Source organism: Pelodiscus sinensis, chromosome 28, assembly GCF_052426305.1.
Source record: "Pelodiscus sinensis isolate ZL-2025 chromosome 28, ASM5242630v1, whole genome shotgun sequence".
NCBI lineage: Eukaryota > Metazoa > Chordata > Testudines > Trionychidae > Pelodiscus > Pelodiscus sinensis.
The window spans coordinates 4,705,879-4,733,356 of record NC_143079.1 but is presented as its reverse complement, the minus strand read 5'-3'; the positions used below and the strand labels follow the sequence as shown (position 1 = coordinate 4,733,356).

The 27,478-nt window shown below is 54.8% G+C and overlaps 3 protein-coding genes and 1 non-coding gene across 7 annotated transcripts in view; 2 read left to right on the top strand and 2 right to left on the bottom strand.

The window, feature by feature from the left end:
* Positions 1-339: 339 nt before the first annotated feature.
* MAK16 (MAK16 homolog) lies at positions 340-10,045 on the top strand. The gene is made up of 10 exons (XM_075910690.2): positions 340-465; positions 1,918-1,967; positions 2,904-3,013; positions 5,056-5,120; positions 6,477-6,628; positions 6,976-7,030; positions 7,126-7,200; positions 8,301-8,414; positions 9,296-9,352; positions 9,814-10,045. The coding sequence occupies exons 1-10, from the start codon at positions 451-453 to the stop codon at positions 10,021-10,023; spliced, it is 903 nt and encodes a 300-aa protein (XP_075766805.1). The 5' UTR covers positions 340-450; the 3' UTR covers positions 10,024-10,045.
* Positions 10,046-10,132: 87 nt separating this feature from the next.
* TTI2 (TELO2 interacting protein 2) lies at positions 10,133-18,209 on the bottom strand. The gene is made up of 7 exons (XM_006132633.5): positions 17,329-18,209; positions 15,988-16,174; positions 14,785-14,877; positions 13,717-13,904; positions 13,493-13,636; positions 11,641-11,803; positions 10,133-10,290 (listed from the first exon to the last, which is right to left on the bottom strand). Exons 1-7 carry the CDS (start codon positions 18,069-18,071, stop codon positions 10,210-10,212), a joined length of 1,599 nt encoding a protein of 532 aa, XP_006132695.3. The 5' UTR covers positions 18,072-18,209; the 3' UTR covers positions 10,133-10,209.
* An 860-nt stretch (positions 18,210-19,069) lies between these two features.
* On the top strand, positions 19,070-19,168 carry LOC112547386 (small nucleolar RNA U13). Its single transcript, XR_003091129.1, has one exon. It is a non-coding gene; the product is annotated as a small nucleolar RNA U13 (small nucleolar RNA).
* Positions 19,169-21,677: 2,509 nt separating this feature from the next.
* RNF122 (ring finger protein 122) overlaps positions 21,678-27,478 on the bottom strand; it is a 32,574-nt gene continuing 26,773 nt past the window's right edge. For 2 of the 4 annotated variants that reach the window (XM_075910664.2, XM_075910667.2), the window contains 4 exons: positions 27,147-27,192; positions 25,691-25,732; positions 24,341-24,423; positions 21,678-23,049 (listed from right to left, as the gene is read on the bottom strand). In XM_075910664.2, coding sequence (XP_075766779.2) covers positions 22,935-23,049; positions 24,341-24,423; positions 25,691-25,732; positions 27,147-27,192 — 286 coding nt within the window. In that variant the 3' untranslated portion in view covers positions 21,678-22,934. Of the gene's footprint in view, positions 23,050-24,340; positions 24,424-25,571; positions 25,733-27,146; positions 27,193-27,478 lie in introns of all 4 variants that reach the window. The other 2 variants (XM_075910665.2, XM_075910666.2) reach the window with 2 other exon arrangements.

The following is a 27,478-nucleotide window of genomic DNA, read 5'->3' as shown; positions in this document are numbered from 1 at the left end:
CACCTGCAAGAGGCGCCTTGCTGCCATCTGCTGGCGGCAGGCGCGAACGACACCCCACGCTGCGGTCCCGGTACCAGGCCTGCCCCAGCGCTCCCCCGGGGGCGGCTTATCAGTCCAGAGCCGGCAGAGGACGGACGGTGGTTGGGGGGCGCTGATAATTGGGGGGGGGATCTAGCCCATGGCCCCGATGCTTCTGCACCCCCCAGCGCTTCCTCCCTCCTTTATACCCCTCCCCCTTCCGACCCCTCCCATCTCCCCCTCCCAACCCCAAAATCCTCCCCCCACCGTTTATCCCCCCTATAATTCCTCCTTCCTCCCTTCGCCCCTCCTCCTTTGCACCCCCCCTCCCGATCTCGCGAGAGCCCGGCCTCTGCCCTCCCACTGTCATGGCGGCTCCCTGAAGCCCCACCGGCCCCACGCGTGTTGCTGTCGGCGGAGCCCGGAGCCAAGATGCACTCGGACGATGTGAGTCCGCGCCGGGGTGGGTTCGGCTGCGTCCGCCCGCTCCAGGCAGCCGCGTCCTAGCCAATCAGCGCGCCCCAAGCCCGGGTTGATTCGGTAGCGTCCGGCTGGGTGGCCCGTCCTCCTTGCCCACGTGGAAATGCGGGGGGCAGGCCCTGAGTGTCCGGGAGGGGAAGCACGTGGGGTGGCAGATAGGGGGCACTAAAGGGGCGATTGTCTGGGGGGCCCCTAAAGAGCCTGGTCCCAGCCGGACTTGGGGACCCACCAGCTCCCATGGGGCGGAGAACAGGGTAAAGCGGACCCAAGTCTCCCATGGGGCAGCATCTGGGGCTCCCTTTCCGGCTTCCTTGCATCTAGGGGTGATGGGAAACCAGGTTTTCTGCAGGGCTGCACGGGGTGCTCGGTATAGCTTGGAAACTGGATTTGTAATCCACCTGGAGTATGTTCAATAGAGAGGTGGGGTAAAAATAGGGTATTTAAATAGATAAATAGGGTCACCCCCATGACTGTGCTGGGGCTGAAAGAGCATGGTCGGGACAGGGATGGGATGGTTTAACTGGTTAACCAGGAAGCCTCACCCTTAATGGATGGGGCTGACCAGTTAAGGTGAACTGATGGGGATGGGGGCGCATTCCAGCCAAGCAGTGGGTGCCCCCTTGTAACTGGTTAACTGATTAAACAACCCTGTTAATTGGCTAACCAGTTAAACATTATTGGGCAGGCACCCAACAAGAGCGTGTGAGGTGCCTGTGCTCTGGGTAGCAGGTTTGTCCAAACAGTCCCGGCTTCATCATGGGCTAGCAGCTGGCTATAATGCAGCCGGCTGCGGTACTGTTGTGTGTGAGTGTCATGGCACCCAACGCTATTCCAACACTAACCGGAGAGCTGGGACCGCACAGGAGAGGTGGTCTCTCTCCTAAAGAGTTCTGGGTTTAAATGAAAACGTGAGAGTCCCAGCGGGGGATGTGGTCCTGGCAAACCCTGCATCCATTGTCATGGGTTTTAATACTTCGGGATTTTGTAGCTGTTGTTTGTTTTACACTGTGAAAACTTCTAACATGTGTCAGCGGCAGTGCATCCTTCCGTGCTCCTTGCACCCTTCAAAACAATGAAAACCACACACCACTCGAAGAAAGTATGGATACACAGGCTGGGTATACCCATACCAATACCAGGCTCCAAATTTGGCTTCCTTGCCTGCAGTGGGCTGTAGTAGATCCACACAAGTCAGGGCTCCTGGGTTCAATTCCAGGATGTTCTGCTGACTTTAACCCCGACAGTTTGCTGCTCTGTACCTCAGTGTTACCCTCTGTAAAATGGAAATAACAACCCAGCTCTTCCCTCAGATGGGCTGATGGTCCAAGAATGTTTGTAACGTGCTGTGAGAGCTCGGGGTGACTGGCTGCTCTACGTGCTACCCTGTGAAATGCACTAACTGAACTCTGCTTAATTCAGGTTGTCTGGGACACCCTGGGGAACAAACAGTTCTGCTCGTACAAGATAAAGTGAGTATTTCCCCGGGCAGCTCTGCAGATGGCGGCTTGAGACCCGAGTGGCGGCGGGGAGGGAGGCTGGGGGCGCTCTGAATTGAATAGGGTGTCCCCTAGCGCTTTCATTTTACTGCTGGAGGAATTCTGCACTTTTGGGGCGGGGTGGAGCCAGCATTTGGAATGGGAAGCTTAGGAAACGCAGGGTACGCCTACCCTGGAATAGAAGGCCCACAGCATGGCCATGGCTGGCCTCGGGGTAACCGGGGGGCCTGGCTTGGGGCATCAGCAGGGGTTGGATCCCCCCCACTCACCACAGTGGCAGGAAGCGAAACCACCGGGCTGGCCTGGGAGATGGGGACAGAGAGGAGCAGGCTGCTGGGATGCTCCGCTTGCCCCCAGCTTCTGCCATCGCGGTGAGTGCAGGGGGGCCTGATGCCTACGACCGGCCCCAGCCCGCCCAGGGCCCCACAAGCTAACCTGAGTATGGGGGACCGGCCCATCCCTAGCATGGGCCTGGGGCGGCCACCCCGAACCATCCTGAGGACCGGACAGCTGCAGACCACAGGGACGTGCCGATACGGGTGTGGAGCTAGCAGCTGGAAGCTGCTCTAGCCCCAGTGCGCTGCCCATGGTGGCGGTGGGGGCCCTAGGAGGGCTTAAATCACCTGGGGGTGGCAGTGCCCCCCCGAGTCCTGCCAGAGGAGGGTGCCTGCTGGCCCACAAGGAGGATCTGAGCCCTGGCATTGACCCTAAGGTGTGTTACGTTTGAGATCCCTGCGCAGACATACCCTGAGGGCATCTAGTGCCATTTTATGGGTGGGGGAACTGAGGCAGAAACACCCTTCTCGGCCTGACCGCCGCCGCCGTGGAGCGCAAGGCACGAGCGCATGCTCCGGTTGTGAGATGCTCAGGTGGACTGTGCGCGGCTCATCCCACGTCTCTTCTTTCCAGGACAAAGACCCAAAGCTTTTGCCGGAACGAGTACAACCTGACAGGGCTCTGCAATCGTTCGTCCTGCCCCCTGGCCAACAGCCAGTACGCCACCATCAGAGAGGAGAAAGGTGAGGCTTCGGCAGGGCTTGGCACGGCTCTGGCACCTCGGCGCTCTCCTTGGCATCCTGGGCCGCTCTGGCTCCCTCTCCTCGGACGGACAGGGTCCCCGGAAGGCCTCTCTGGGTCTCGAATGTACCCAGCCAGAGGTCTGCCACGCATTACAGCTGGACGCTGCAGAGGGGAAGTCTGTCCTTTCCAGCAGCCCCCGACAGTCTCTCTCTCCAGGCCACGCCTTGAATCGCCCAGCCTGGGCTTTCGGGAATTTTCTGTGTGTTCCTTTTTCCTCCCCAGTGAGCTAACGGTAGCCGGAGGGAACGGCTCCGGGTTCTACGCCTCGGGTTTGGAAGCTTCTAACCGACCCCCAGAGCAGTGGTGGGCCCCTCGGGGTTCTGTGTGCGGCTCACGGGACATTTTGTTGACCACTGACCACGTGCAGGGTGGCCAGATTTTGCTGGTTGCCGTCTGCATCTTTTTTTCCCTACTGGTAATTGCTAAAGGGACATTCACGTACAGCCGGGGCCCAGGAAGTGAGGTGTGTGCTGACTGCACCCGTTACTGACTGTGAGAGCCGTGGGCTCCCTTTGCATCCCACCAAATCTCTGCCACGGGTCAGTCGGCACCTCCTGCAGATTGTAGGCGCGCCAGCCCCGTTAGCAAAGCTGCCCTGTCTCCGGAGACTGTCTCAGTTCGGATGACCTTGCAGCCTGCTGAGATGGAGGAGGGCCCGCTCACTAGCCTGCCTTGCCCATCGCTGCCGTAGACTCTCTGGGGGTGTCGGCGCTGCAGTGTAAGCCCGGGAGAAGTTGAACTCACGTTAGCAGATGCAGGTTTGAGGATCTACACAGTGTAACCCCAGGGTAGGAATTAACATAACACAAGAACGGCCAGACTGGGTCAGACCAAAGGTCCATCTAGCCCAGTGTCCTGTCTGCCCACAGTGGCCAATGCCAGATGCCCCTAAAGGAATGAACAGAACAGGGAATCATCTAGTGATCCCTCCCGTCACCCATTTCCCTGACAAACAGAGGCGAGGGACCATTCCTACCCATCCTGGCTAATAGCCATTGATGGACCTAACCTCCAGGAATCTATCTGGCTCTTTTTTGAACCCTGTTAAAGTCCTGGTCTTCACAACATCTTCTGGCAAGGAGTTCCACAGGTTACTGATCCCTGGGTCCCAACCTGGGCCTCCTCATGTCCAACTGCCCATAACCCAGACTTCCTTGTGCTCTCCCAAAGTGTGGCCATTCTCACCCTGTCTGGTGCTGGGTGGGAAAACGTGGCTGTCTCCCAAAGAGAGTCAGCCCGTTGGATTGTGGGATACTCCTAGAGCACAAGTCCAGTGGGGCTGTGTCCAGTCTGCAAAGCCATTGGGCCTGAGTGTTATTTTGACCCAGGCTTGGACCTTCCACCCTAGGGCGGGGATCCTGAGTGTCGTGTGCAGATAAGAGGGCTAGGTTTGAACCATGGCTTACCCGGCAATGGAGACATAATCTCTCGGAGCGACGGGGCGGGGCCCTCAGCCCGTTGGCCCAGTTGGAGAAGCGAGGTCTTCAGTTGGAGGAACCCTTGAATTCTTGGCTGCCCTGGGTGGGTGTGAAAGTTCCCGTCCCACAGGACTTTCCTGTTGTGCATCTGATCCCAAGTGGCTGCATCTCCGTGGGGTTCTTTGGGGCACAGATGCTGTGTGTCTGCCAGTGGTGGCCTTTGGGCAGGCCGATCACCCACGCTCCTGCATGAGGTATCTGCTCTGTAGAGTGGATGGGACGTGGTTTGAGTGGACGGGTTGATTTCAGGCGTGGGTGCCTCTTTCAGTGCCAAGTGGGCACGCTAGGCTGGTGGCTTTTCACTTGGGAGCCGGGCACCTTACCCTTGCGGTGTCGCCCCGTGGTGAGCGCTGGGGTCTGATGTTGGACCCCCCGTTCAGGCTGGGGGCCAGGGCGAGCGTCTCAGTGCTGGGTGTTTTTGCAGAGACTGGGAGGAGCTGCGCCCGTCTCTCAGGTGCCGGCTTGCCGTGTGGGCGTGTTCACGTCGTTCCTCTTTCCCTTAGGTCAGTGTTACCTGTACATGAAGACGATAGAGCGGGCGGCTTTCCCCAGTCGACTCTGGGAGCGGGTGAGTCGAAAGGGGGAGGGTCATAGCACCCCAAGCCTGCAGCTTAACCCCGCCAGCTGACACATCATTGGAGTGAAATGTGCCGCGCGTGTCTGTCCTGTGGTGGGGGTGGCATAAAGAGGAGGTGGGGAGACTGACAGCTCAGCAGTGGGGTCCAGCCACGGCCAGCCTGGGACTGGACTAGCTAGTCCAAATGATTTGAATTTCTCTGGGACGTTTGGATAAAAATCAAAGTCCCAGCCGTGCTGGGGAGAACCTACCCTCTGTTGCTGGGCGTTAAGGCAGCGTGTGGCTTGGACGCTGGCCCTTCAGAACCCTCGTGTCACTGCAGTTTGTGGGGCTAAACATCCTAACGAAATGTCCCATGCACAGAGAATACACATAGGCCCTGCTCTCCGTAGACTGGCCAGGAGGTTGGGTGCAGGAGAGGCCTGAGAGTGCGTGGAAGGGTTTTGGGGGGAGATTAGGTGCAGGAGCAGGCTGAGGATGCGTGGAGGTGGGGGGGTCAGGTGCAGGAGTGGGCTGGGGGGTCGGGTGCAGGAGCGGGCTGAGGGTGTGTGGAGGTGGGGGAGTTGGGTGCAGGAGCGGGCTGAGGATGCGTGGAGGTGGGGGGGTCGGGTGCAGGAGCGGGCTGAGGGTGTGTGGAGGTGGGGGGGTCGGGTGCAGGAGCGGGCTGAGGGTGTGTGGAGGTGGGGGAGTTGGGTGCAGGAGCGGGCTGAGGGTGGGGGGGGGTCGGGTGCAGGAGTGGGCTGGGGGGGTCGGGTGCAGGAGCTGGCTGGGCACGGGGGGGTCTGAGCAGCGAGTGGCTGCCTGCACTATTCCCCCAGCCGGGGGTGGGGGAGGAGCAGCAGCATGCAGAGCCACTTCCTTCCCCAGTGAGCTGGAACCAGCCCTGAGACCCCCAAGCCAACGTTTCAGGGGGCATGTGCGAGGCTGGTGCGCCCGCACGGGCTCCCTGCTGCAGGAGTGGAAGCGAGCCCTGAGCCCGCGGCCCACCTGCAAGCTGGCCATAGGCCACAGACCACACTTTGAGACCCACTGGCTTGTGGTCTAAACCAGCAAGACCGACCGAAGGCAGGAAGGGAATGGTCCCCATTTCACAGGAGAGGAGAGAAGGGCGGGGAAGATGAAATGACTTTCCAGGGTCACTCAGGGAGTCGGTGGCAGAACTGGGATTGGAAGCCAGATCTTGGGAGCCACTTTCCAGTGTCTTATCTGCAAGGACGTCCTTCCTCGGGGGCCGGGTTTTAGAGGAAGCTGTGCAGCCCCACCACCCCCTTACGCTCCTCTCCCCTTCGCGAGGATGTCCCGCCACGGCTTCCGCTCCAAAGCTTTTCGCCCTCCCTCTCTCGCCAGGTGCGACTGAGCAAGAACTATGAGAAGGCTTTGGAGGAGATCGACGAGAACCTCATCTACTGGCCACGCTTCCTCCGGCACAAATGCAAGCAGCGCTTCACCAAGATCACCCAGTACCTGATCCGCATTCGGAAGCTGACCCTCAAGCGCCAGTAAGTGACGGCGCTCCCCTCCCTTCGGCCCTCCCCCCGCACTATACCATCTACCCGTTTGCCTCTGTTAGATCTACCGTTTAAAAAAAATCCCTCTAACCGAATCAGTCTGAAACCAATTTAGTTACACGCCTAATGTAGACGCACGTAAACTGATTCAGACTGCGCTTTTACAAGCTTAGCCTCTATTTCCTTTGAGAAGCTAGGGCATGCCAGGCAGGGAGCAGGGAGTACCCTGTATCGGAGGTTGTGGAGGGACTTGAATAAACATTCGCTCGCTCGTTGTTCACCTGTGGTCAGTAGACCGAAGTCATCACTAACCGCCCGTCTCTCTTCTCTCGCCACAGGAGGAAGCTCGTTCCTTTAAGCAAAAAGGTTGAAAGGCGAGAGAAAAGGAGGGAGGTAACGTGATGCTTGTGCAGTTCTGACTTCACTGCTCCCGGTTATTTACGTCTTGGAAGTGAATTGATGCCAACTCCTCTTTCCCCTGGTACTAGGAAAAAGCCCTGATCGCGGCGCAGCTGGACAACGCCATAGAGAAGGAGCTGCTGGAGAGACTAAAGCAGGAAACGGTAAGAATTGCCTTTTTGTGCGAGGAGCTGGGAGGGGCTATCCCTCGGCGAAGGCGGGGGCATTTCCCCCGCTCGTTCTAACAGCGATACGGGAGGCAGACGATGCTGGATTGTCTGCAGGGTTGCTCACAGCAGTTCCAACTAACTTGTGGTCATTCGCTTGGCTGAGATGGGGGGCACGGAGGGCGGGTTGGTCTTACGTGGCCGTTCCTCTGATGGGGAATGCTGGTGGGAAGATGAGCGCTCTCATCTTAGGACAGCGTTACTGGTCGCTAGCTCTGTCCTGTACTTATTCATCGCTGCAGAGGTTCTGAGTCAGTCCTGAAGTGGCCCATCACACGACGGGCATAAGGTGCGGCAAAAATCAGCGCTATAAACCAGTGAACAACCTGAGCCAGGCCGGGCCCCTGGCCTTCTACAGCTGGGTCAGCAGCGTGAACGGCCGGGCTAACAGCAAGGGCTGGCGAGGAGCCCTGATGAGAAAAGCTACACGGCAGGGAATCGCTGAAATTTCTCCCTTTTTATCAGACATGATTAGAAAGTTCAGTTTTTTCCACCAGTTCTAACGAATCAGCTCTCTCCATATGCCACAGGGGCAAGACAGCTCAGTAATCTCCCTTAGCGAATCCACCCTATGCAAGGAAATTACTCCACCTATTGAACCAGAAAGGGGGGTACCAGGCATTAGATTTCACAGAGCTGGGTCACTTCAATTCAGCGTGTTAACCTGAAACGCTCCAGAAGGGAGGTACGTGATAGGGTTTGGCTGCAGTGTATCACCAAAGCCCTGTCAATGACTTGAGCATCAGAACCGTGCGTCTTAAGCTAGGGGGGTGAGTTTGGGAGAAGCTGACATGCATCCGGGCATTAGGGGACCAGTGCAAATGTCAAGGAAGTAAGTTCTACCCCTTCCCTTCCCTTCCCTTCAGGCTGCTAACTCGGGCAGGTTTCTTAGGGGCCAGTACCATATGTGGGCCTACGGGTCTCATCTGGTTTGGTATCACCTGCGTTCTTAGCCCCCAGCATGGTGCGGAGGAGTCAGTTCCAAGCGGATCTGTCTTCTCGGCAGGATTTAAAGCAGGGGCTTGTTTTCCTTTCAGTACGGCGATATCTACAACTTCCCCATTCATGCCTTCGACAAGGCTCTGGAGCAGCAGGAAGCAGAGAGCGAAGCAGAGTCGGACGCGGAGGAGAAGGAAGAGGAGGAAGAGGAGGTTAATGGGTTTAAAATGAATTCTTCCAGCGGAGTGTGGCAGTTGACCCTGGACTGCTGTAGAGCTGGGTGCATGGGGCTGCATGTGAATTTTGCAGAAGAGGGACGTATACGGAGACAACGGCATATTAAGAGTCACTCACATCTCCCTTCTCTTCTGCCGTTTCCTCTTCTCTCCCTCTTGCTAGCCGAGTACAGCAGCGATTTGGCTTGTAGCTTTGTAACCTGCAACCAGTGTTCAAATCCCTTCCGTGAGAATCGGTGCCAAGATCTATAGGGGGTTTAGGCCAGAAGTCAGCTGTAAAGATACCATCATGGTGTATTTGTTCTGTTGACGTACTCCCACAGACTTCTCTTGGGTGCCCCTATGGGTTATGGGGCACTGCTCTAGGCCACTCCAGGGTCCCCCCCGCCTCTGGGGTGTCCCTTATCCTGCCTTCCTAATGCAGAAGCCTGGTCCATCCCTAGGGCAGCCTTTGTTGGTTGTCCAGCGGCTCCCAGGACTGGAACCTGCACCACCCTGTGCTCTCCAAGTGAATGTGCTATCCTCTAGGCCACTCCAGAGCGGAGCCCACCCCACCTCCCTTGCTAGCAGCGACTAGCGTTCCTGGCTTGGCAGACACACCACTAGCTTCTGGACTCTGCTGTGTGGTGCGGAGAAGGTGTTGCTATTAGCTCATCGTTTACAGTTTTGAGTCCATGTAGCGAATGGAGGGACGGAGCTCCAGGCTCTCCTGTGAATCCTGCTGTAAAAGATGGCCCAGCACCTTGACTTTCACTCCGAGTGGGGTGCACATTCCTTGCGGTGATATCCTCCCCCCACGAGGTCCTCGGGCCGTGTACTCAGGCTAGATGCTCGATTTCTGACCTGATCTCTTGCAGGACGCTAACAAGAGGGAGTTTGTAGAGGTGGACGAGAGCGACCTCAGTGATTTCGAGGTATGTGAAACAGCCTGATCCAGCTGTGCATTAAACGGGAAGGGGGACGGTGTCCTGGCCCCACTCTGACAGCGGGTGGCACTCACCTGGCTGAAGGGTTCTAGTTCAACTCAGAACAGGAACGGGTACTAAGTCAGTGGAATGCAGCCCTGATCACCCTGATATTTTCCGCCCTCCTGCAACTGCCCAGATTAGCTCTTTTTAATTCCCAACTTCCTGCCCTCCGGCTGTGGTCAGAGCTGGGTTCAAGGGATTAGTGCCAGAGCACTTGGATTCACATGCTGTACTATCAGACTGCAGTGTGTCCATTCTGTTCCCTTCCAAAGCAGCAGGGAATAGAGAACGGGGAGCCAGGACCTCCACAGGGAATCCTACACTTGCAGCGGAACGGAGGCTTAGCTAAAGCCCTGTGCTTTCTAGTCAGTATCTGTATTCACCCGTCTGGCTTGCCTCCCGTCCAGGACATGGATAAGCTGGGGACAAGCAGCGAGGAGGAGCGGGATGACCAGTCCTCCAGCGAGGAAGAGGAAAGCGAGATGGCGGAGCGAGCTCATCCCTCGAAATCCAAGGGCAAAACGCCCGTGAAGGGACCAGCCAGGAGGAAACGAGCCTACGTTGAAATCGAGTACGAGCAGGAAACAGAACCTGCAGCCAAATTCAAAGGAACCTGACTCCTTCCACGGAGGGCATGAACTTGAGCTGTGTGCTGGACAGCGGGGCGGGAGAGGCGGGGGAGTGCCTGACAGACTCTAGCAGGGCCACTGACAAATGCGAAGCCCACACCTTGAAATAGTTTAATGTAAAAAAAAAAAAAAAAACCCCAAACCAAACCAGGTTCGGCTCTTCGTAGGCGGGTCTCAGGTGTTCTCTTGCACTTGCCTGATGCAGGCCTGGAGGCTGCTGTCGTCACAGCTCTTGCCGATTCCTTCAAGCAGGATCTGAATGGGGAAGAGCAGAACACCCCTCGTTCAGGGCTGTGTGGAGAGCCCTGCGTATCGGGGCTGCGGATATTCACGGATACCCAGGGTGGGCTCACTCCTTCGGCCTGGCGGGGGCAGGGATGCAGCAAGCTCCTAAATCTCCCTGCGAGAGGAGCCAGGTGCTGCCCCCGCCTGATGAGCTGGGGGGAGCCCTGGTCCCGGTTCGCTCGGGGACACGTGCTGCCCGCCCCACAGGCTGGTCTGTGCTGCCGGCTTGTGAAGCTGGGAGCACGTGCGGGGGGAGGGGACTGGTTTCTGGGAGAGGAGGAGGAGGGCTCCTAGCAAAGTAGCGAGCTACCCTGCTGAGGGGCAAGGGTGCAGGGTCGGGGCAGGAGCTGATGCTTCACTGCCCTGCTATGACCTGACAATCTGCTGCCAGCGCTCACGAGCCCCCAGCTGCAACAGCACCGGATGCAATTCTATTCCCTTCCCCGTCCCGCACCCCTTCTCAAGACCCTCCTGCTGCCCCTAACCCCAGTCTATGGTCTCATGCTGCCTGCCACTTCCCTGCCTACCCCCACCCCACTCACACATCTGTGCTCCCTCCCTTCCAGCTGGCCCTGTAGGGCTGCATCTACACTGGCAGCTTCTTGTGCAAGAACTCTTCCAGACGAGAGCGTCTACACTGGCATGACGCTCTCTTGCGCAAGAAAGCTCTGATGGCCATTTTAACCAGCGGGCTTTCTTGCGCAAGAAATTCATGTTGCCTGTCTACACTGGCCTCTTGCGCAAGAACAGTTGTGCAAAAGGGCTTCTTCCTGAGCGGGAGCATCAGAGTTCTTGGGCAAGAAGCCCTGATTTCATACATTAGAAAGTCAGTGGAGTTGTGCAAGAACTCACGGCCAGTGTAGACAGGCAGCAAGTTTATGTGCAAGAGCGGCCATTTTTGCACAAGATCGCGCCAGTGTAGACACAGCCTAGATGTGGATGGAAATAAAATCCACATGGTAGATTGGATGACAAGTTGAGCCTCGCAGATGCGGATCCCCGTTTATTGTATCTGCGCAGGGCTCAGCGTGGCCCTCAAGGCTTCCTCGTGTATCTACTCTCTCGTTACCCATCTTCAGTACCTGAAAGGCATGGCCAGCACGGAGGTGGCAGTGTCCCTGTACTTCAGTGGGTGACTTTTATAACTCCAGTTTCCCCATGTATGCAGCTGAGTCACCTCCTGCACCAGCTTTGTCTCACTTGGAGAAGGGGACACTGCCAGAGTTTGACACCTCCCTAAGGGATGTCCACACAGCAGGGCTAAAGCCGAAATGAGCTACGCAACTTCAGCTACGGCAATCGCTGGAGGCCCTGGCTCACCTTCACTTGCCCCTGAGAGCAGCGATCCAGCAGGATCAGGCACTCTGTGGCCCCTTGGAACAGGGCTGTTCTCGCTGGCTCGGGTGTCAGGCCTCCATCAGTAGCGACATCCCAAATCAGCCTCAGCAGGGCCTTGAGGAGCACGGCGAGCCTGCAGGCCATTCTGGGAGGGGAAAGAGACGCTGTGAATAGCCGGGCTGGGGAACGTTGCCCTGATCTCTGGGCAGCAGGAGCCGCTTACTGGAGCAGGCCTGTCTCCCATTCAGTCATGCTGGGTTCTAGCTGCCCGGTGGGCTCAGGATAGCTACAGGCTGGGTTAGACGTGCCTCAGAGGCGGGCGCTAGAGGGTTATTTTTAAAGCAGTGAGAGTAGTTTGGCATTTACTTTACACACCAAACGGTGGGAAATACCGTCCTAGAGCATGGCCCTTCCCGTTTTTCCTTCCCCGCCCTTGAAGTTTCCCTCCTTTAGTCTGTGCAGCAAGCCAGGGTCTGAGTCTATAGGATGCTAGTTGCCACGGAGACTATGAACATGGTTACAGCGCAAGCCCCGGAGCACAGCCTGACTGTCTGAAGTGCCCGACACCAATCAGCATTGCGGGCCGTTGACTGTACTGCGACTGTCCGTGTGGACTGTTGCTACGCAACAACCTGTGGGCTGTTAATTCACAGCCTGGCTTACTGCATAGCAACGTACCATCTAGAGCTGACCTTTAGGGATGTAAAATCCCATTTCATTAGTGAACCAGTTAAATGTCATGTTTAAGCAGTTAACCGACTGAATGGGGGTGGGCAGGGGGGCCGATGCAGCCCAGCCGGCTGGGTTGAAGCACCCCTGCGCGCCTGGGTCAGGCCCATGGTGGAGGGGGACAGTTCTAGCAAGGCTGGAGTGCCCCGTGTGTGGCGCGCCGGGCCAGGCCTACTACGGGTAGAGCTGCTCCAGCCCCGTGTGGTTAACCATAACAGGTAAGCATCCTCTGGTAAGCGTGATGTTTACCAGTTAACCTTCATATCCCTACTACCCTCGTGATTTGAACTTTCCTAAAATGCAGGCAAATCCTGTGGCCACTGGGATGGACGTGTTCTGATGTGACCACCAGAGGGAGCCCGCTGTCCCTAAATGCAGAGGAAACGGAGTATGAAATCGTGCAGCTACAGCACTGAAGTCTATAAAGAGCTGCATGCAGGACAAAGGGCTTAGTTCCTGGGTGGTACCACAGTTGTCAAGTCAGGCCAAAACAAGAACTGGTTTCGCTGTGAGCCAGTTTCTCAACTTGCCAGGGGGATTTCAGGCTGTGAGCGAGTCCTGGGCGCACAGAACTCCCCGGCTACGTCTAGACTGGCATGATTTTGCGCAAATGCTTTTAACGGAAAAGTTTTTCTGTTAAAAGCACTTGCGCAAAAGAGCGTCTAGATTGGCATGGATGCTTTTGCACAAAAGCATCCCTGCCAATCTAGACACGGTTTTGTGCAAGAAAGCTCCAGTGGCCATTTTCGCCATCGGGGCTTTTTTGCACAAAACAGTTTTTACCTGTCTACACTGGCCCTCTTGCGCAAAAGCATTTGCGCAAGAGGGCTTTTTCCCGAACAGGAGCATCAGTGTATTTGCGCAAGAACACTGACAATCATACATTAGATCGTCAGTGTTCTTGCACAAATTCAAGCGGCCAGTGTAGACAGCTGCCAAGTTTTTGCGCAAAAGCAGATGCTTTTGCACAAAAACTTGCCAGTCTAGACGCACCCACCCAAGACTAAGTTTTCCTCTAGGTTCAAGATGCCCAGGCAAGTGTAAGCTCCGTAAGAGCCAGAGCCAGTTAGCTCTGGCTTCCTAGCAAGGCTGTCTCTGATGGTACCTTGGCCAGGCATGCTGTATGGTGCACTTCAGTGTCTCTAGTATTCCCAGTCTGGCTGCTTCTTCTGGACTGTCACAGACCTCCAGATAGCCCATGATCACTCGCTCCAGCCTCTTCAGGTGCTTTGTGACCAGGATGCCAAGTCTGCCAAGACAAGTAGAGTCAGGGAGGGAAGTAACCATGCCTGGTAAGTGATCCCTGACGGCCTAAGGGGCAGCGCTCACCTCTCCACAAAGGCAGGCAGGTTCCTGGCATACACTCTGCGGAGAGGGAGCCGATGTTCTGCTTCCATGTGAGTCAGCACGAGCTGCAGGACGTCATGGCAGGGAGCAGCTGCTTTGGGTTTCTGGGACAGTCCCTGCGGGGCTCTCTCCAGCACCAGCAGCAGGTCCAGCAAGCACAGCAGCACCACCTGATGCAAGGAGAAGCAGGGTGGGAGTCGCCATGCAGTGATTTTAGTACTCTTGGGGCTGTGGTCCTTCCCCCTTTCCCAACTACTGCACCCCTTCTGAGAGTCTGATTTGTCTGTGGTACCCCCACATTTCATCTCCCTTAAAACGACTTGCTTACCACATCAGATATAGCAACGCGAAACATCACAGCATGCTATTGCTGAAGCAGACGGCTTTACTAGCGACTGGAATACTGTACTTACACGGCAGTATGTTGGGCATAGAAACAAGTCACTGTATGAAATTTTTGAAACAAAAAACAGGACTGTGTAGCACTTTAAAGACTAACAAGTTGGTTTAATACCAAAGGATACAATTAAAATCCACTATTTGATCTGAGGAAGTGGGTCTGGCCCACGAAAGCTCATCACCCATTAAACCATCTTGTTAGTCCTTAAAGTGCTACACAGTCCTGTTTTTTGTTTCAGCTGCACCAGACTAACACGACTACATTTCTACCACTATGAAATTTTTGTTTGTCCTGAGTTCACTAGTGGTGTTTACATAGCTTGTAAAACCAAGCAAATACCTAGATGAGTTGACGTACCCCCTGGACTACCTGTCTTAGGGCATCAGATTGTATGGCATTCCCTCATGGCCCTTCGCAGCTTTAGCCTCTCTACTTGGCTTGCCAATGTGGGGATCAGGAGGTGAGGTCCTTTTCCCTGTCCATTAAGACCTAGATCCAAATTCATGTCATACGGGGGCCACTAACTAATTGTCTGAGAGTGCTAACCTAAGCCGAGATTAGAAAGGGTGACCTAGAGAATGGAGATTCTACATCTCACTCCCAATCGTCTGAATTAGCCAGTATAGTAATTAAAATCCCCAGCGGCTCACCTGCATGAGCTGCGCCTCCCGTGCATAGAGGTGCTGGTACAGTGCGTGGTAAACAACCTGGGACCTGTTGAACTGGTTCAAATCGGCAGCTGGCTGCAACAACATGGAAACATCCGTGTGTATATTCAGCATGATGGAAGGTGCACCATATACAGTAGTTTTATACAAGGCTGATCGCCTCACCTCTCTTAGGCCATGCCTTTACTATTGGGAAGATCAATGCTGCGACAGTTGATCTTCTGGCATTTGATTTAGTGGGACTGGTAAAGGACCGGCTAAATCAAACGCCGAAGGCGCCCTCATCGATGCCAGTACTCCTTGATTCGCAAGGAGTAAGGGAAGTTGATAGGAGCATTTGATCCTGTCATCTCCCACTGCAGAGATGGCACCAAAGATCAAATTAAGGCAAGTTGACTCCAGCCCTGCAGATAACAGAGCTGGAATTGCGTATCTTAATTTGACCTTCCAGGTAAGTATACACAAGGCGTTAGAGAACAGGATACTAGCTGTGCCGCACTTCAGAGCATAGGGAGAGTGCAACAGCAAATCAGTGCTTTACAAACCAGCACTATTAAAATATTCTTCCAAATAACAAACACTAAGCCCTAGCGTAATGGTTGCAGGGAACTGGAAAACAGGACAGCTGAGTTCTATTTCCCTTACTCACCATGTGGCCTTAAGTCACTTAACTGCTCTGTACCTCTTTTGCCATTTTTTAGAGAGGGGTGAATATTCACCAACCTCGCAAGAGGGGAAGATGGTGTCTTTGTATCTCTAAAGTGCTTTGAGATACTATGTGAAAGGTCTAGAGAAAAGCAGTGTTTTATTAATAAACAATTCCTGCTCAAACAGCACTGCCTGAAAACCCCCACAGCACTAAGTTTAAGGTAATTGGGAGCATATGTGGAAATATTTTAAGATTTGCCCAGCCTCTTATAAATAGCCCCTATTAGCATCTACCTTTTTATGAGTCACACACAGATGGACGTGAATATTTTCCAGCTGCCACCATAAGTAGTTTGAACACTAATGAAACAAAGCTGAGAAACGGTGTTCCCTGTCCCCGGTCATCCTGAGAGTGAACAGCAGAGCCAGGAATCCTGACTTAACAGTCCTCTGCTCTAACCATTGGACCACAGTTCCTCCTTATGTTCTCCTCTGGCACCAGGGTCCCTCTTCCTCCCAGCAGTGATCCTTCCTTACCACATTGAGAATGATATGATGCAGGCAGCACACGCCCAGGATTTTATTCTCCTCCTGGTAGTCATCCGAAAGGAACAGAGATGGGGGGAGGACCGTCTCCAGGTGATGGCTAAGCCGCGGCCGGGTGACTTGACGCAGCGTCCAGGAGAACACATGCTTTGTGGCAGGATTACGCTTCCAAGTTTCTCTGGAAAAATGCACAAAGCAAAGATTTACCATAGTGATTTCACTGAAGCATCTCACCATGTAAGATTCCGGTCACAGATCAGGACCGGATTGGGATTAGGGCAGACTTCCGTTTTTTAATATGCAAATCTTTCCTCTCTTCAAATCAAGTAGTTTCTTGCTCTGCAAAGAATCCTTGACACTTGAACCAGCAAAAAGGGGATGATAAGGCCACTAGCAGCAGAAGTAAGAGTCCAAGTAAATAAAACATTAACACTACAGACTTTTGTCGACAGAAGTTTTGACTATCTGTCGACAAAGCTTCTGTCAACAGAGAGCGTCTAGACTACAGCCAATTCTGTCAACAAAGCAAGCTGCTTTGTCGACATGACAGTGTAGACGCAAAGGACAGTGTAGATGCAATAACGCCTTCTGGCGACAGAACTCTGACGACAAAAGGCGTTATTCCTCGTAGAATGAGGTTTACCGCCGTCGACAAAACTGCTGAGTTCTGTCGACGTTATGTAGACAGAAACCCTAACCCTGTAGTCTAGACACACCCTAACATTTTCACAGGTAGCCACAAATTATTATTTTTAACACTATTTACATGTCTAGGAAGTTTTACCAGGTTTATTAATCCTTGCTGTGAAAATGTCAGAGATGTAACTATCGTTCCAACAGTGGTTTTTGTTTAGATAAGAGAAAGCCAGTAACATAATCGTCTGGTCTTTCTATTACCATATTACAGTCAGCATCTTTCTGTTACCTGTGGCCTGTTGTTTCCATAGGTTTGGGGGTACACCACTGATATCCTTCAGGCCTGATTCTCCACAGAGCTCCCATTAACTTCAAGAACAAGCAGAAGACGGGGCCAGGGCAGGCACACTTGTTTATGTCTGTAACACGTGCCGAACAATAATCAGGCCAGAGTAGCAGTCAGCAACCTCAGCTACTGGGGCAGACTAGCATACCGCTTCCCTGGGAGGAATCCAATGTTTGCGCTGATTGATTTTCCAACTCAGGTGCTGATCCCAGCTAGGTGCCCTATCCTCTCAATAGAGCTTGTTCCTCATCTCACTGCACAGTGGACACCAGTAATCCAGACCTTCAATAGTGCAACTCAAGCCAACATTTCCACCCCCAACATGCCCCCCCATAAGTGATCTTACTCACTTAGTCAGCTCTGGCTTCAGAAGTCCCATCACGGCAGCAAACTTCCCTTCCTCATCTTCGTTTTCTCCCCGGAGGAATTCAGACAGCGACCCACAGCCTGCAGCCTGAACCAGCAAAGTCAGCAGTTCCTTTGCTACTGCCTGAGACTTCGGGTTGGTCCATGGCTTCTCCGAATGGTGTGCTGCAGCAAAGATGTAGATCCGTCCTAGGCAGCGTGGCGGGATCTGTCTCACTGCCAGGGCACCCAGGGTCTTAGAGCCCTTGGTAGCTTCCACTTTAGCAAGGAGGCTAAGAAATACCAAGCCAACCTCAGCTGTTCTATCAGGCACTGTGGCGTAAAAGCCCTCATCGCTGGGTGGGCCCCTGGTGTCCGACTCCTGCTTTGGCAGTCCTGCGTAGTGGCTCAGGGCAGTCACCAAATCTTCCAGCAGCTTGGGGGTTGCACTAGGGCGAGAGTCCCCAAACAGCCACTGACAGTCTGCCGCCTCGAAGAGCACCCGCAGGTCTCTGACCATCCCTGCCTTGGCATTGCTGCTGACTCCTGGGGCTGAGAAAAGCGAGAGGATTTGGGAAAGAACCTGCTCTACTGGAGGGGCAGAGACAGGGGGGCTTTCGGGGTCTCCCCTCTCCCGCTGGCTCTCCAGCTGCAGGGATTTCAGCAGGCCAGCGAGCTCCATGGTGCTGACTCCAGACACCCCTCTGCGCTTCCTACAGTGACCCTGAGCACAGCCCCCTACACACATGCACACCCTCTCCCTCAGTGATGGATCTGACCCCAAACTCCTCTCCCTAGACTGACTTCTCTCTTTCCACTGACCCCTCACCCTTAAATGCTGACCCCCCACAATGGTAAGCCCCACCCTTAAACCCAGACCCCACTCCTTCTCCTTACGCTGCCCCCCCACTGCAACCCCCACTCTAAACCCTGACCCCACCCCCTCCTCCTTGACACTGCCCCCCCAACTGCAACCCCCACTCTAAACCCTGACCCCACCCCCTCCTCTTACCCTGCCCCCCCAACTGCAACCCCCACTCTAAACCCTGACCCCACCCCCTCCTCTGACACTGCCCCCCCCCAACTGCACTCCTGACCCCCCTTACACTGACCCTAACTACCCCCTGCCTGGCTCAGCTTGCCCCCCCCTCAGGAATGACTTTAGCAGCAGGGGAAAGCCGCCCCCACCCCCAGCCCCGCCCCTGTGGGGTCCAGGCCCCAGTGCTGGCCCCCCTCCTCGGGGGCCGGGGCCCCGCCTCCCCTCCCGAGCGGGGGGGGGGCACTCTCCCTGCACCAGGCACCCCCCCCTTCAGGGGGTGCCCAGGCGTGCGAGGGGGGGGGCCTGCTGCTGCTGGGGGGTGCACAGAGCACAACCCCCCCTCCCTAGCTGACAATGGAGAACTCCCCACGCCCCAGGAAACCCCCCTCCCCCACTGCCGGAAACCACGCCGCCCTGTCGCAAACACCCCCCCCCCCAGTCATGGCGGAGCGCGCGGCGCGGGGAGGCGGGGTCGGGCGGCGCATACATTAGCATGCGTAATGAGGCGGCTCCTCCGGCTCAGCCTCTGCCCCTCCCGCGGGCCCGGCGGGGAAATGAGGCCCCGCGGGAGCGGGGGGGGCCCTCGGGCACCTCGCACCGGGGGGGCCCGGCCGCAGGGGGGGGTCAGGAGCGGGCCCGCCCCGCTCGCCCTGAGCGAGAAGCCGGGCGCGAGGCGTGGCCAAGCCGCGCGCGGCAGCGGGGCGCTGATCCTTCAGGTTCTGCTAAATGATGAATGGGGAGCGCACACGGCTGTGTGACATGTGCCGCCCTCTGCTGTTACGACGGGGCACAGCACCCTTCTGATCCGAACCTGGGGGGAGCTACTGGGGGGTTAGGGGGGAGATCTAGCGCCCCGCGGTCCCTGAAGGGCAGCTGGGACTTGTAATAGTAAATCCTAAATAAAATAAAAACAAATCGTGAGGAAGGCTGCACAGCCTTAGAATAATGGCCTCAATTTTTTTTAGCATTATGCCTCCCTTTTTGATTTTTGAAGAAGGCTCATCTCCCCCAAAATAGCTCATCTCCCCCAAAATAGCGGCAAAACGTATTTAGCAAAAATAAATAAATAATAATTGGTATTATGCCCCCCCCTTTTTGATTTTTGAAGAACGGCCCATCTCCCCCAAAATAGCAGCAAAACTTATTTAGCAAAATAATAATAATTAATAATTGGCATCATGCCCCCCTTTTTGATTTTTGAAAAACCCTCATTCCCCCCGTCCCTCCCCCAAAAATAGCAGCAAAACTGACCAGGCAGCAAAACTTTCACTAATTTGGGGAAAATCAGGTGTAGTTTGTCTCAGAGGGGTTGCCGTGTTAGTCTGTAACTTTAAAAACAAGTAGCCCCGTGACACTAACCAAAATATATTGGCTCATGAGCTTTCTTGGGGTAAAACCCACTTCTTCAGATGAGCTGTATTTAGGGCACTTAACCTGGGGCACAACCTTTAGTAATTTTTTAAAAAAATCATGCGCTGTGGCTATAGAAGTCATTTCTGTGGCTAGAACTCACATTACCACTTCTTAGAGCTTGGGCTAAGAAAGCTTATTTTATCAGACTGCCTTGCATTCCTTTTTATCTCATTTACAGAATTCCTGCATTTTTTCTGCAAGGAGAACAGAAAATAATAATTGGCACTGCCTCTGCTTATTGCCCTCCAAACGAAGTACTCCTCTTTGGTGACGTCAAAACTTACAGACTTGGTCAAAGCCTCAAAAACCAGATTTCGGAATGCCCGAATTCCATGATCAAAGGTGATTTAAGTGCTTAGCAAATTGGGGTTTAGACACTTAGAACATGTGAAGACTCTGGCTTGGTAACGTCTCTGTCAGTGACTTCCTTTGCCACTGTGGGCAAGTCACTTTTTCTTTGTGTAGCCAAATTTCTCCTTATGTGCAGCAGAGATAACAATACTTCATTTCCTCATCAGAGATGCTTTCATATTGAAGGACAGTGTAAGGGGGAATACTATACTATCCCTTAACTGGACAGGTGTTTGGGACAGTGCCAAGCAAGTGAGAAAACTCAGGGAAGTGCCGTATTTGCTGAATTGCTCAGACTTCCTTCCACCGGTGGGTTGTGTCTGCTGTGGGGTGAATTTTCCGATTGTGTCCGACAGGTGGCAGTAGGGAACGTGGGAAGAGGCACCGATGTTATTAGAGTTGCCAGGTGTCCGGTATAGAACCAGTATTTTTGCCTCCTGTCCGGTAAAAAACATTCAGAAAATACCAGACACCTAAAATGTCCGGTACTTTGATTTTTTTCCTGGCCAGGAGGAAAAAATCCTGGACTGTCCAGCTCAATACGGAGGCAGCCTGGCACCCCCTAGTGCTTACCTAAAGCTGTGCGGCCCGCTGCAGGGAGGCAAGATGGCGGGCGGCCACCGACAACCTGTTAGGGCCAAAAAGCCTCGCCACGCGATTTTTAAAGGGGCCACGGTGGGGTTTTTTTTTGAGGGGGGGTGTGTTTGTTTTGCTTAAACTTTTTCCTGGCATGTTTTGTTGTTTGTTCGGTATTTTTTCTGAAACCATCTGGCAACCCTAGATGTTATTACCCTGCAAGGGCTCCATCCGCCACTAAACTGTGATTTTACTAGCATGAGAGGAAAGGCCCAAGAAACACTTAGGGACTTGGAGCTAGAGAAACTAGGGATGTAAAATCCCGTTTTATTGGCTAACTGGTTAAACATATTGTTAGACTGGTTAATTGATTAAAGGGGGAGAGGGTGAACTGGAACGAAGCCCTGCCCATCGCTGGGTTGACTCCCCCCTCCCCGTCACAGGCAGGGGCTGCTCCCGCCTGGCCAGAGCAGCCCCTGCCCATAGGGCATGGGCGAGCGCACAGGGCTCCCTGCACTGCCCCTGCCCCGAGCACTAGCTCCGCACTCCCATTGGCTGGGAACCTGCTGCCGGCTGCTTCTGGGGCGCAGCAGGGTCTGCGGTGCCAGGAGAGGCAGGAAGCTGCCTTAACACTTCCCTCCACCCTGCACTGCTGACTGGGAGTTGCTCAACTACGCCCCTCCTGCCCCTGCCCTGACCCTCCGGATTCCCCTCCTGCACCCCAAAGCTCTCCTCCTCAGCCCCCCCACCCCCCCCCCAGACCTCATCCCAGTCAAATTTTCTTCAACTGGGTCATGAGAAAAGTATAAAAACCACTGCGCTAGTGTGTGTCCTAAGACAAGACACTTCTCTGGCCCTTGAGAACTTACTGCCAGACACCCCTTGTCAGAAACAAAACTTCAGAGACTAACAATATCTATATATAAAACGCACTTCCACAGAGGAGTTGGAGTGGGGAAAAAAACCTCCTTACACTGAGATGTCTTCAGTTTAATTATTGTTTTACATAAAACTGTACATCCCCCATCCTCAGGGGTGCGTAGGAAGCCTGAGACAGTCAGGAAAGTAATACATACAAAAATACTATTTACAACGCAACAGGCTGGGTCGGAGGTGGGAGAACCCAGTCTGGGTTTTCCACCCATCAGGTCCCTCCTCCCCGAACTTTCTCCTGTATGCAAGGAGTGAGAGCTCACTTTCAATGTACAAAAGATAATATCTCCAAGTGGTTTTACCGTTTTACAGAGTCTCTGAGCTGGAAGGAAATTCTGAGAGGTGACTTTAAAAAAAAAAAAAAAAGCCTCAAGTTTAAATTAAAAATAATTAAAAAAGAAAAAACCCCACTTGCTTTATAGTTGAAACCTCTCCAAACCATCTCCACCAGCTGCCAAAGGTCTTACTAGATTGATACAAGAAAGGAATAAAAATGGCCGATATAGGGCATTCCTCTGGCTCCCAGCTGTGGTTCCTACACACCCCTCCCACTCTTGCAACAGGATCTAATCACATACGACTTGCCCTCCACAGCTTCGGTTTTTGTTCAGGCCCTACGTAAACACGGACTATTTTGTTAAGACAAAGAAATCCCATGAATGGGCCGTACTCGATCAGACTCAGAGCTGTGGTTCCAGCAGCCAGGGGACAATTCCCTGGCTGGCTCTGGTAGAGCTGAAGTTTTGGCCTGTCCAAGGGACCTCTAGGAGAATTAAGGCTCTAGATGTAGGTTCTGGTTTTGAAAGAGGGTTCCAGGAGCCTGTGAAGAACAGCAGAGACCGGTGGGTTTCAACCGCAGCCTCCCAGCCGGCTAGGGAGGAAGCTCCTGCCTTGTTTGAACGGGGTGGTCTCTGCCAGGAATCTCCAGGTTCAGAAGCCGGGGGCCTGGGAATCAGACGTCCCCGCAGGATCAGCCAGGAAGGGGCACGGTTCCATCGCCCCGGCCCTTCATGCATCAGCAGTTTGTGGTGCTCCAGTCCCAACGACCCCACGACAAGCCAACCCTTCCTCCTCCGTGTGCTTCAGAGGAGGATGCAGCGTGCTTTGCTCCGGCGCGCATGGCAGCGGATCTGTCCCGGGGGCTACCAGGGGCCCTCTGCCCATGGCAGCAAGTAGCCAGCTTAGCAAGCCACGGGGGGGGGGGGGGGAGGTAGGCGGAGGGGTTCAGTGTGAAGGGCACCGGGAAATGGTCCGTCCGGATGGCTGTTTGGCTTCATGGGGGGTGGAGACACGGGGCCCTCACACCAGCTCATCCAGGAGGGTCCCGATGGCTTGGTGCGGCTCTGGGGGGCCTGCGATGGGCTTGTTGCACATGGGACAGACGCAGCGAACCTCCAGCCATTTCACTAGACACCTGCAGCCGAGACAGAGGGACGGGGGAGTGGGAAGGGATTTAGGGCAGACGTGACTTTCCTGAGCCCATCACCTTCCTCCCTCCTGCCCTCCCACGTAGAACATCAGGGGCCCACGTAACCCAGCAGGCTCCTGCCACTGGCATGCGCCCACCCCAACGGGAAGAGTCGTTTCGCCTTAGCGCTCCAGTGGTCCATACCCCCCCCGCAGGCTGCTGTGTTACCACGGTGCCTCTCTCACCTCCTTCAGGGATCCCAAGACCTGTGCGAGCACGAGCAGCCTCCAGGACCGAGGGCTCTGTACATCTGTCCCTCCCTGGTGCTCAGAAAGGGGACCCGTCCCACGCAGACCTCCCCCCGCCCCCTTCCCCAGTCAGTGTTTCTCGCTGGACGCAGGCTTTGGGTGGGGAGGAGGCCGCGATGGGTGCAGCGGTGGCTCTGAGTGCGGGGATCGCCCCCCACAAGGGGCGGAAGGGGACCAGCCTGCCGGAGCCAGCTATTCATGGCTGCAGCTCCTGCCATGGCCGCTAGGAGCCATAGGGCCCCGGCGTCAATTTGAAGGGCCCAGGCCTCCCACTGGGGCTCTGGCAGATGCAGGGACCCTTTCGTCCCCCTCCCGCCCTCCGCTGGCAAATCTACTGACTGTGGGGGGGCGGGCAGGGGTAACGCTGCTGTGTCGGCACTGTAACATGGATCTCGTCTGGGGTGGCACCCACAGCTCCACGGAATCCGCGGCGCCTGTTCCCACTCACGCCGTGGAGGGGAAAGAAGGGGGTGCAGCCGTAAAGGGTGCCTGCTGAAAGGGCTGATTAGAGAACTCGGCCCTGGGGCAAGAAGGGCCCGGCCACGTCCTCACGGCCAGCCCTCTGCTGCCAGCACATCATCCCGCTCAAATTTGCCCAAAGCAGCTGCCCCTTCCTTATCTCTCCCCAGCTCCGACTGGGACCTTGCTCCAGAGCCTCGCGCCTCAGGGGGCAAGAAACCATCTTCCCGCATCCGGTCTGAAGTGTATTTCTGACCCGTTGGCACCCAGCCGAGATGCGACTCCCCCAAGCAGAGGCGGGCTGAGGGGGTAGCCCGGGACCGGGGGCACAGGATGATCCAGCTTGCTCAGAGCTGCCTGGGACATCTTTGCCCTCCAGAGGTAGGGAAGGACCAGCCGTTTTGGCCTCTCCCTACGCAGGAGCTGCACAAGGCTCCAGCCTCGGGCCGGCGAGGCACAACTGAACCCCGGGCCTGGTGCCAAGCCGGGGGCACGGAGCAGGCTGCAGGCTGTTCTTGGCAGGGACTCACTTTCTGTGGAAGGCATGTTGGCATGGCAACACTCCCAGCTCATCTTTCACTTTGAAGTCTTCCAGGCAGACGGCACAGGTCTGCTGTGGGGAGACAGAGAGGGGGGAGGAATGAGCCTGCCGAACAAAGCGTCGCACCCACAGGCCCCAGCTGGCCCAGACAGAGCCGGCCCCCCGCCATCGCCTTCTCGCACTCTGCGCCCTCGGCAGCTCCCACAAACAGCCCTCGGAAGGGAGAGGTTCACGCACTGAGTGCAGCTGCACCCGCTGGGGCCTGCCTAGCATCCGCGTTCCCCGGAGTCACCCAAATGAGCCTCGAAAAGCATCGTTGGCAGACAGACAAAGAGACCGGGGCAGACTGAGCAGGCTCTCTGGGCTTGTGAATGTCTGTCTGACCTCCAAGCCCCACGATAACGAGTTTTGTTAACAGGCATCTGCTCCCAGGCAGTGAAATTCTCCCAGGGGCCCATAAGAACGGCCAGACCGGGTCAGACCAAAGGACCATCCAGCCCAGTGTCCAGTCTGCCGACAGTGGCCACTGCCAGGTGCCTCAGAGGGAGGGAACAGAACAGGGAATCATCAAGTGATCCCTCCCCTGTCATCCATTTCCAGACAAACAGAGGCAAGGGACACCATTCCTACCCATCCTGGCGAATAAAGTATTGATAGACCTAACCTCCATGAATTTATGTTGCTCTTTTTTTGAACCCTGGTGAAGCCCTGGCCTTCACAACATCCTCTGGCAAGGAGTTCCGCAGGTTGATTGATGAAGAAAAACTTCCTTTGGTTTGTTTTAAGCCTGCTACCTATTTATTTCATTTGGTGACCCCGAGTTCTTACCTTATGGAAACAAGTAAATAACTTCCGTATTCACTTTCTCCACACCAGCTATGATTTTATAGACCTCTATCCTATCCTCCCTTAGTCTCCTCTTTTCTAAGCTGAAAAGCTCCAGTCTATGGCAGCTGTTCCAAACCCCTCATCATTTCTGTTGCCTTTTTCTGAACCTTTTCCAATGCCAATGTCTCTTTTTTTGAGATGAGGCAGCCACATCTGTACGCAGTATGCAAGATGTGGGTGTGCCGGGTATTTATACAGAGGAAGTAAGATCATTCTTTGTTTTATTCTCTGTCCCTGGTAATCATCAAGTTATCCACCCCCTATCTAGTTCTTTTTTTTTTTTAACCCTGTTAAAGACCCGGTCTTCACAGCCCATGTCTGGCCAGACCTACCCCTTATACTCCAGGGAACAAAGGCAGAAAGAAATGGGGCTCAGAGGGGGCAGGAAATCCCATGAGACCTGTTCCCAAAGTTCAGGGTAGAAATCAGAGCGGAGGTTGGTCGTCCTTACCCCGTGCAAATTTAACTTCCTGGCATCCCCTTTCAAAACCACCTGCAGGAGAAGAGGGAAAACAAGGCGGCAGAGGAGGATCAGAACCTGTTCTCTCAACACGATGGGACTGGTTATTTTTAACGAAGCAAACGTTGGGCCTGTGAAAGCGGACAGCCTGACAGAGCGCCCAAGCAGGAGAGGGCTAGCTAGTAAGTGGTACACGATTCCACTCGGGATAACCCCGAGAGTGGGCTGTAGATCAGGATGGAAGCGCATCGACGGGGGAGGGAGAGGAGGGGAGGAGGGGAGTGGGAGAGCCCCGGCCCGGCACAGGGCAGGACGTCGGAGCAGTGATGGAGCCGGAAGGGATCCCAGAGCCGGAAAAACAGGGAGCAGTAAACCAGGGTCAAGAGGCGTTGGTGGGGGTGGGGTGGGAGATCCGACCTGGAAAAGGAGGGCAGACTGCCCGTCCGCACTGAGGGGCATTGGCAGAGGTAGGGGGAGGGACCTGCCCTGCATATGACCACACCATCCCGGACAGACCCCTCTCCTCCTCCTCCCCGCCCCCAGAAATAAAAGCCTTTGGCTCCCTTTAGGATGGACACCTGGCCCCTGCAATGTCAGGTCTCCCCCTGTGGAGGGCAGCACCTGACTGCCCAGGGCCCATTCGCTGCTTGTTTAGGATCCCCGTTGTAGTCCTGGCAGGCTTTTCCCCAGCACTGGCTTTGCTTTGGCTCTTTATTCAGTTCAATGGCATCCTCAGCACTAAATTACCCCGGGCCTTCCCCTCCATTCCCAATTCCCAGCCGTGCCTCAGCTCTGTTCTCTCTTGGCATCTCAGACGCCGCGTGCAGCTCTACTCTGGATGCCTGGGAGTTAAGCTCCGAGACTTCACACTGGCCTCCCGTGCAGGGGTAAATTATCACCCTCTTGTGAGCAACACAGTTGCCTCTAGAAATCAGGGTCTGCACTAAAAAGGGAAAGGTCGAATCAAGATACGCAACTCCAGCTACATTAATTACGTAGCTGGAGTTGACGCACCTTAGTTTGAGTTTCCCCAGCATTCCCACAGCGGGAGGCCGATGGGAGTAAATGTTCCTGTCGGCTTCTGGTACTCCTTGCAGAAGCAGGAGTACCAGCCGCTGGGAAGGACACCCTCAGGGTTTGATTTAGCGAGTCTGAACTAGACCTGCTAAATCAAACTCCGGAAGATGGATCACGGCAGCATCGATCTTCTTCTGTTTAGTGAAGAGCTGTCTCTAGGAGTCCAAATCACTCTTTGGGGCAGCAGTGACTTCAGGCTATACCCATTGATGGCTTTTTGACCTACATAATAAATGTGTGTCAGTCCAACTCCTTCCAGAAAAATGCCTCACAATCCCCTCCAGTCACCGACACTAATCTACGTGCTTGTAAATATCAAAGGCCCGCAGTGAAACCTTACAGCGATATTTAGAAATTAGCCACACTTTACCTCCTTGTATCCAAATCTTTCACTCTGTGCCTGATGCCGAAGTTTGCTGGTGAAGGAAAAATAATATATTCGGTCATAAAATAAACTTGGTGAAAGGCAGTTAAGGCAAAACTCAAACTTCTCAAACTAAAACACTACAGCATAATGCCTTCTCACATAAGACATCCCCCACTCAGACTCAACCCAATACAGTTGCTGGGGCCCAAATCCTGAGAGATATTTAGGTGCTTGATTCCTATCGATTTTGGCAGTGAAATGCCTAACGACCTTTGAGGTTCCAGGCCCAAGATCACCTTTACTCTGCCCTTCATTTGATTCAAGGGATCCTGCGG

Coding starts and splice junctions, on each gene's coding strand:
- MAK16 (XM_075910690.2), top strand. Junction 6,629..6,975: donor AAGCTGACCCTCAAGCGCCA/GTAAGTGACGGC, acceptor CTCTCGCCACAG/GAGGAAGCTCGTTCCTTTAA. Junction 8,415..9,295: donor AGGAAGAGGAGGAAGAGGAG/GTTAATGGGTTT, acceptor GATCTCTTGCAG/GACGCTAACAAGAGGGAGTT.
- TTI2 (XM_006132633.5), bottom strand. CDS start 18,071: ATGTGTGTAGGGGGCTGTGCTCAGGGTCACTGTAGGAAGCGCAGAGGG. Junction 16,175..17,328: donor CTGAAGCCAGAGCTGACTAA/GTGAGTAAGATC, acceptor GCATTTTTCCAG/AGAAACTTGGAAGCGTAATC. Junction 13,637..13,716: donor CTGCCTGCCTTTGTGGAGAG/GTGAGCGCTGCC, acceptor TTGTCTTGGCAG/ACTTGGCATCCTGGTCACAA.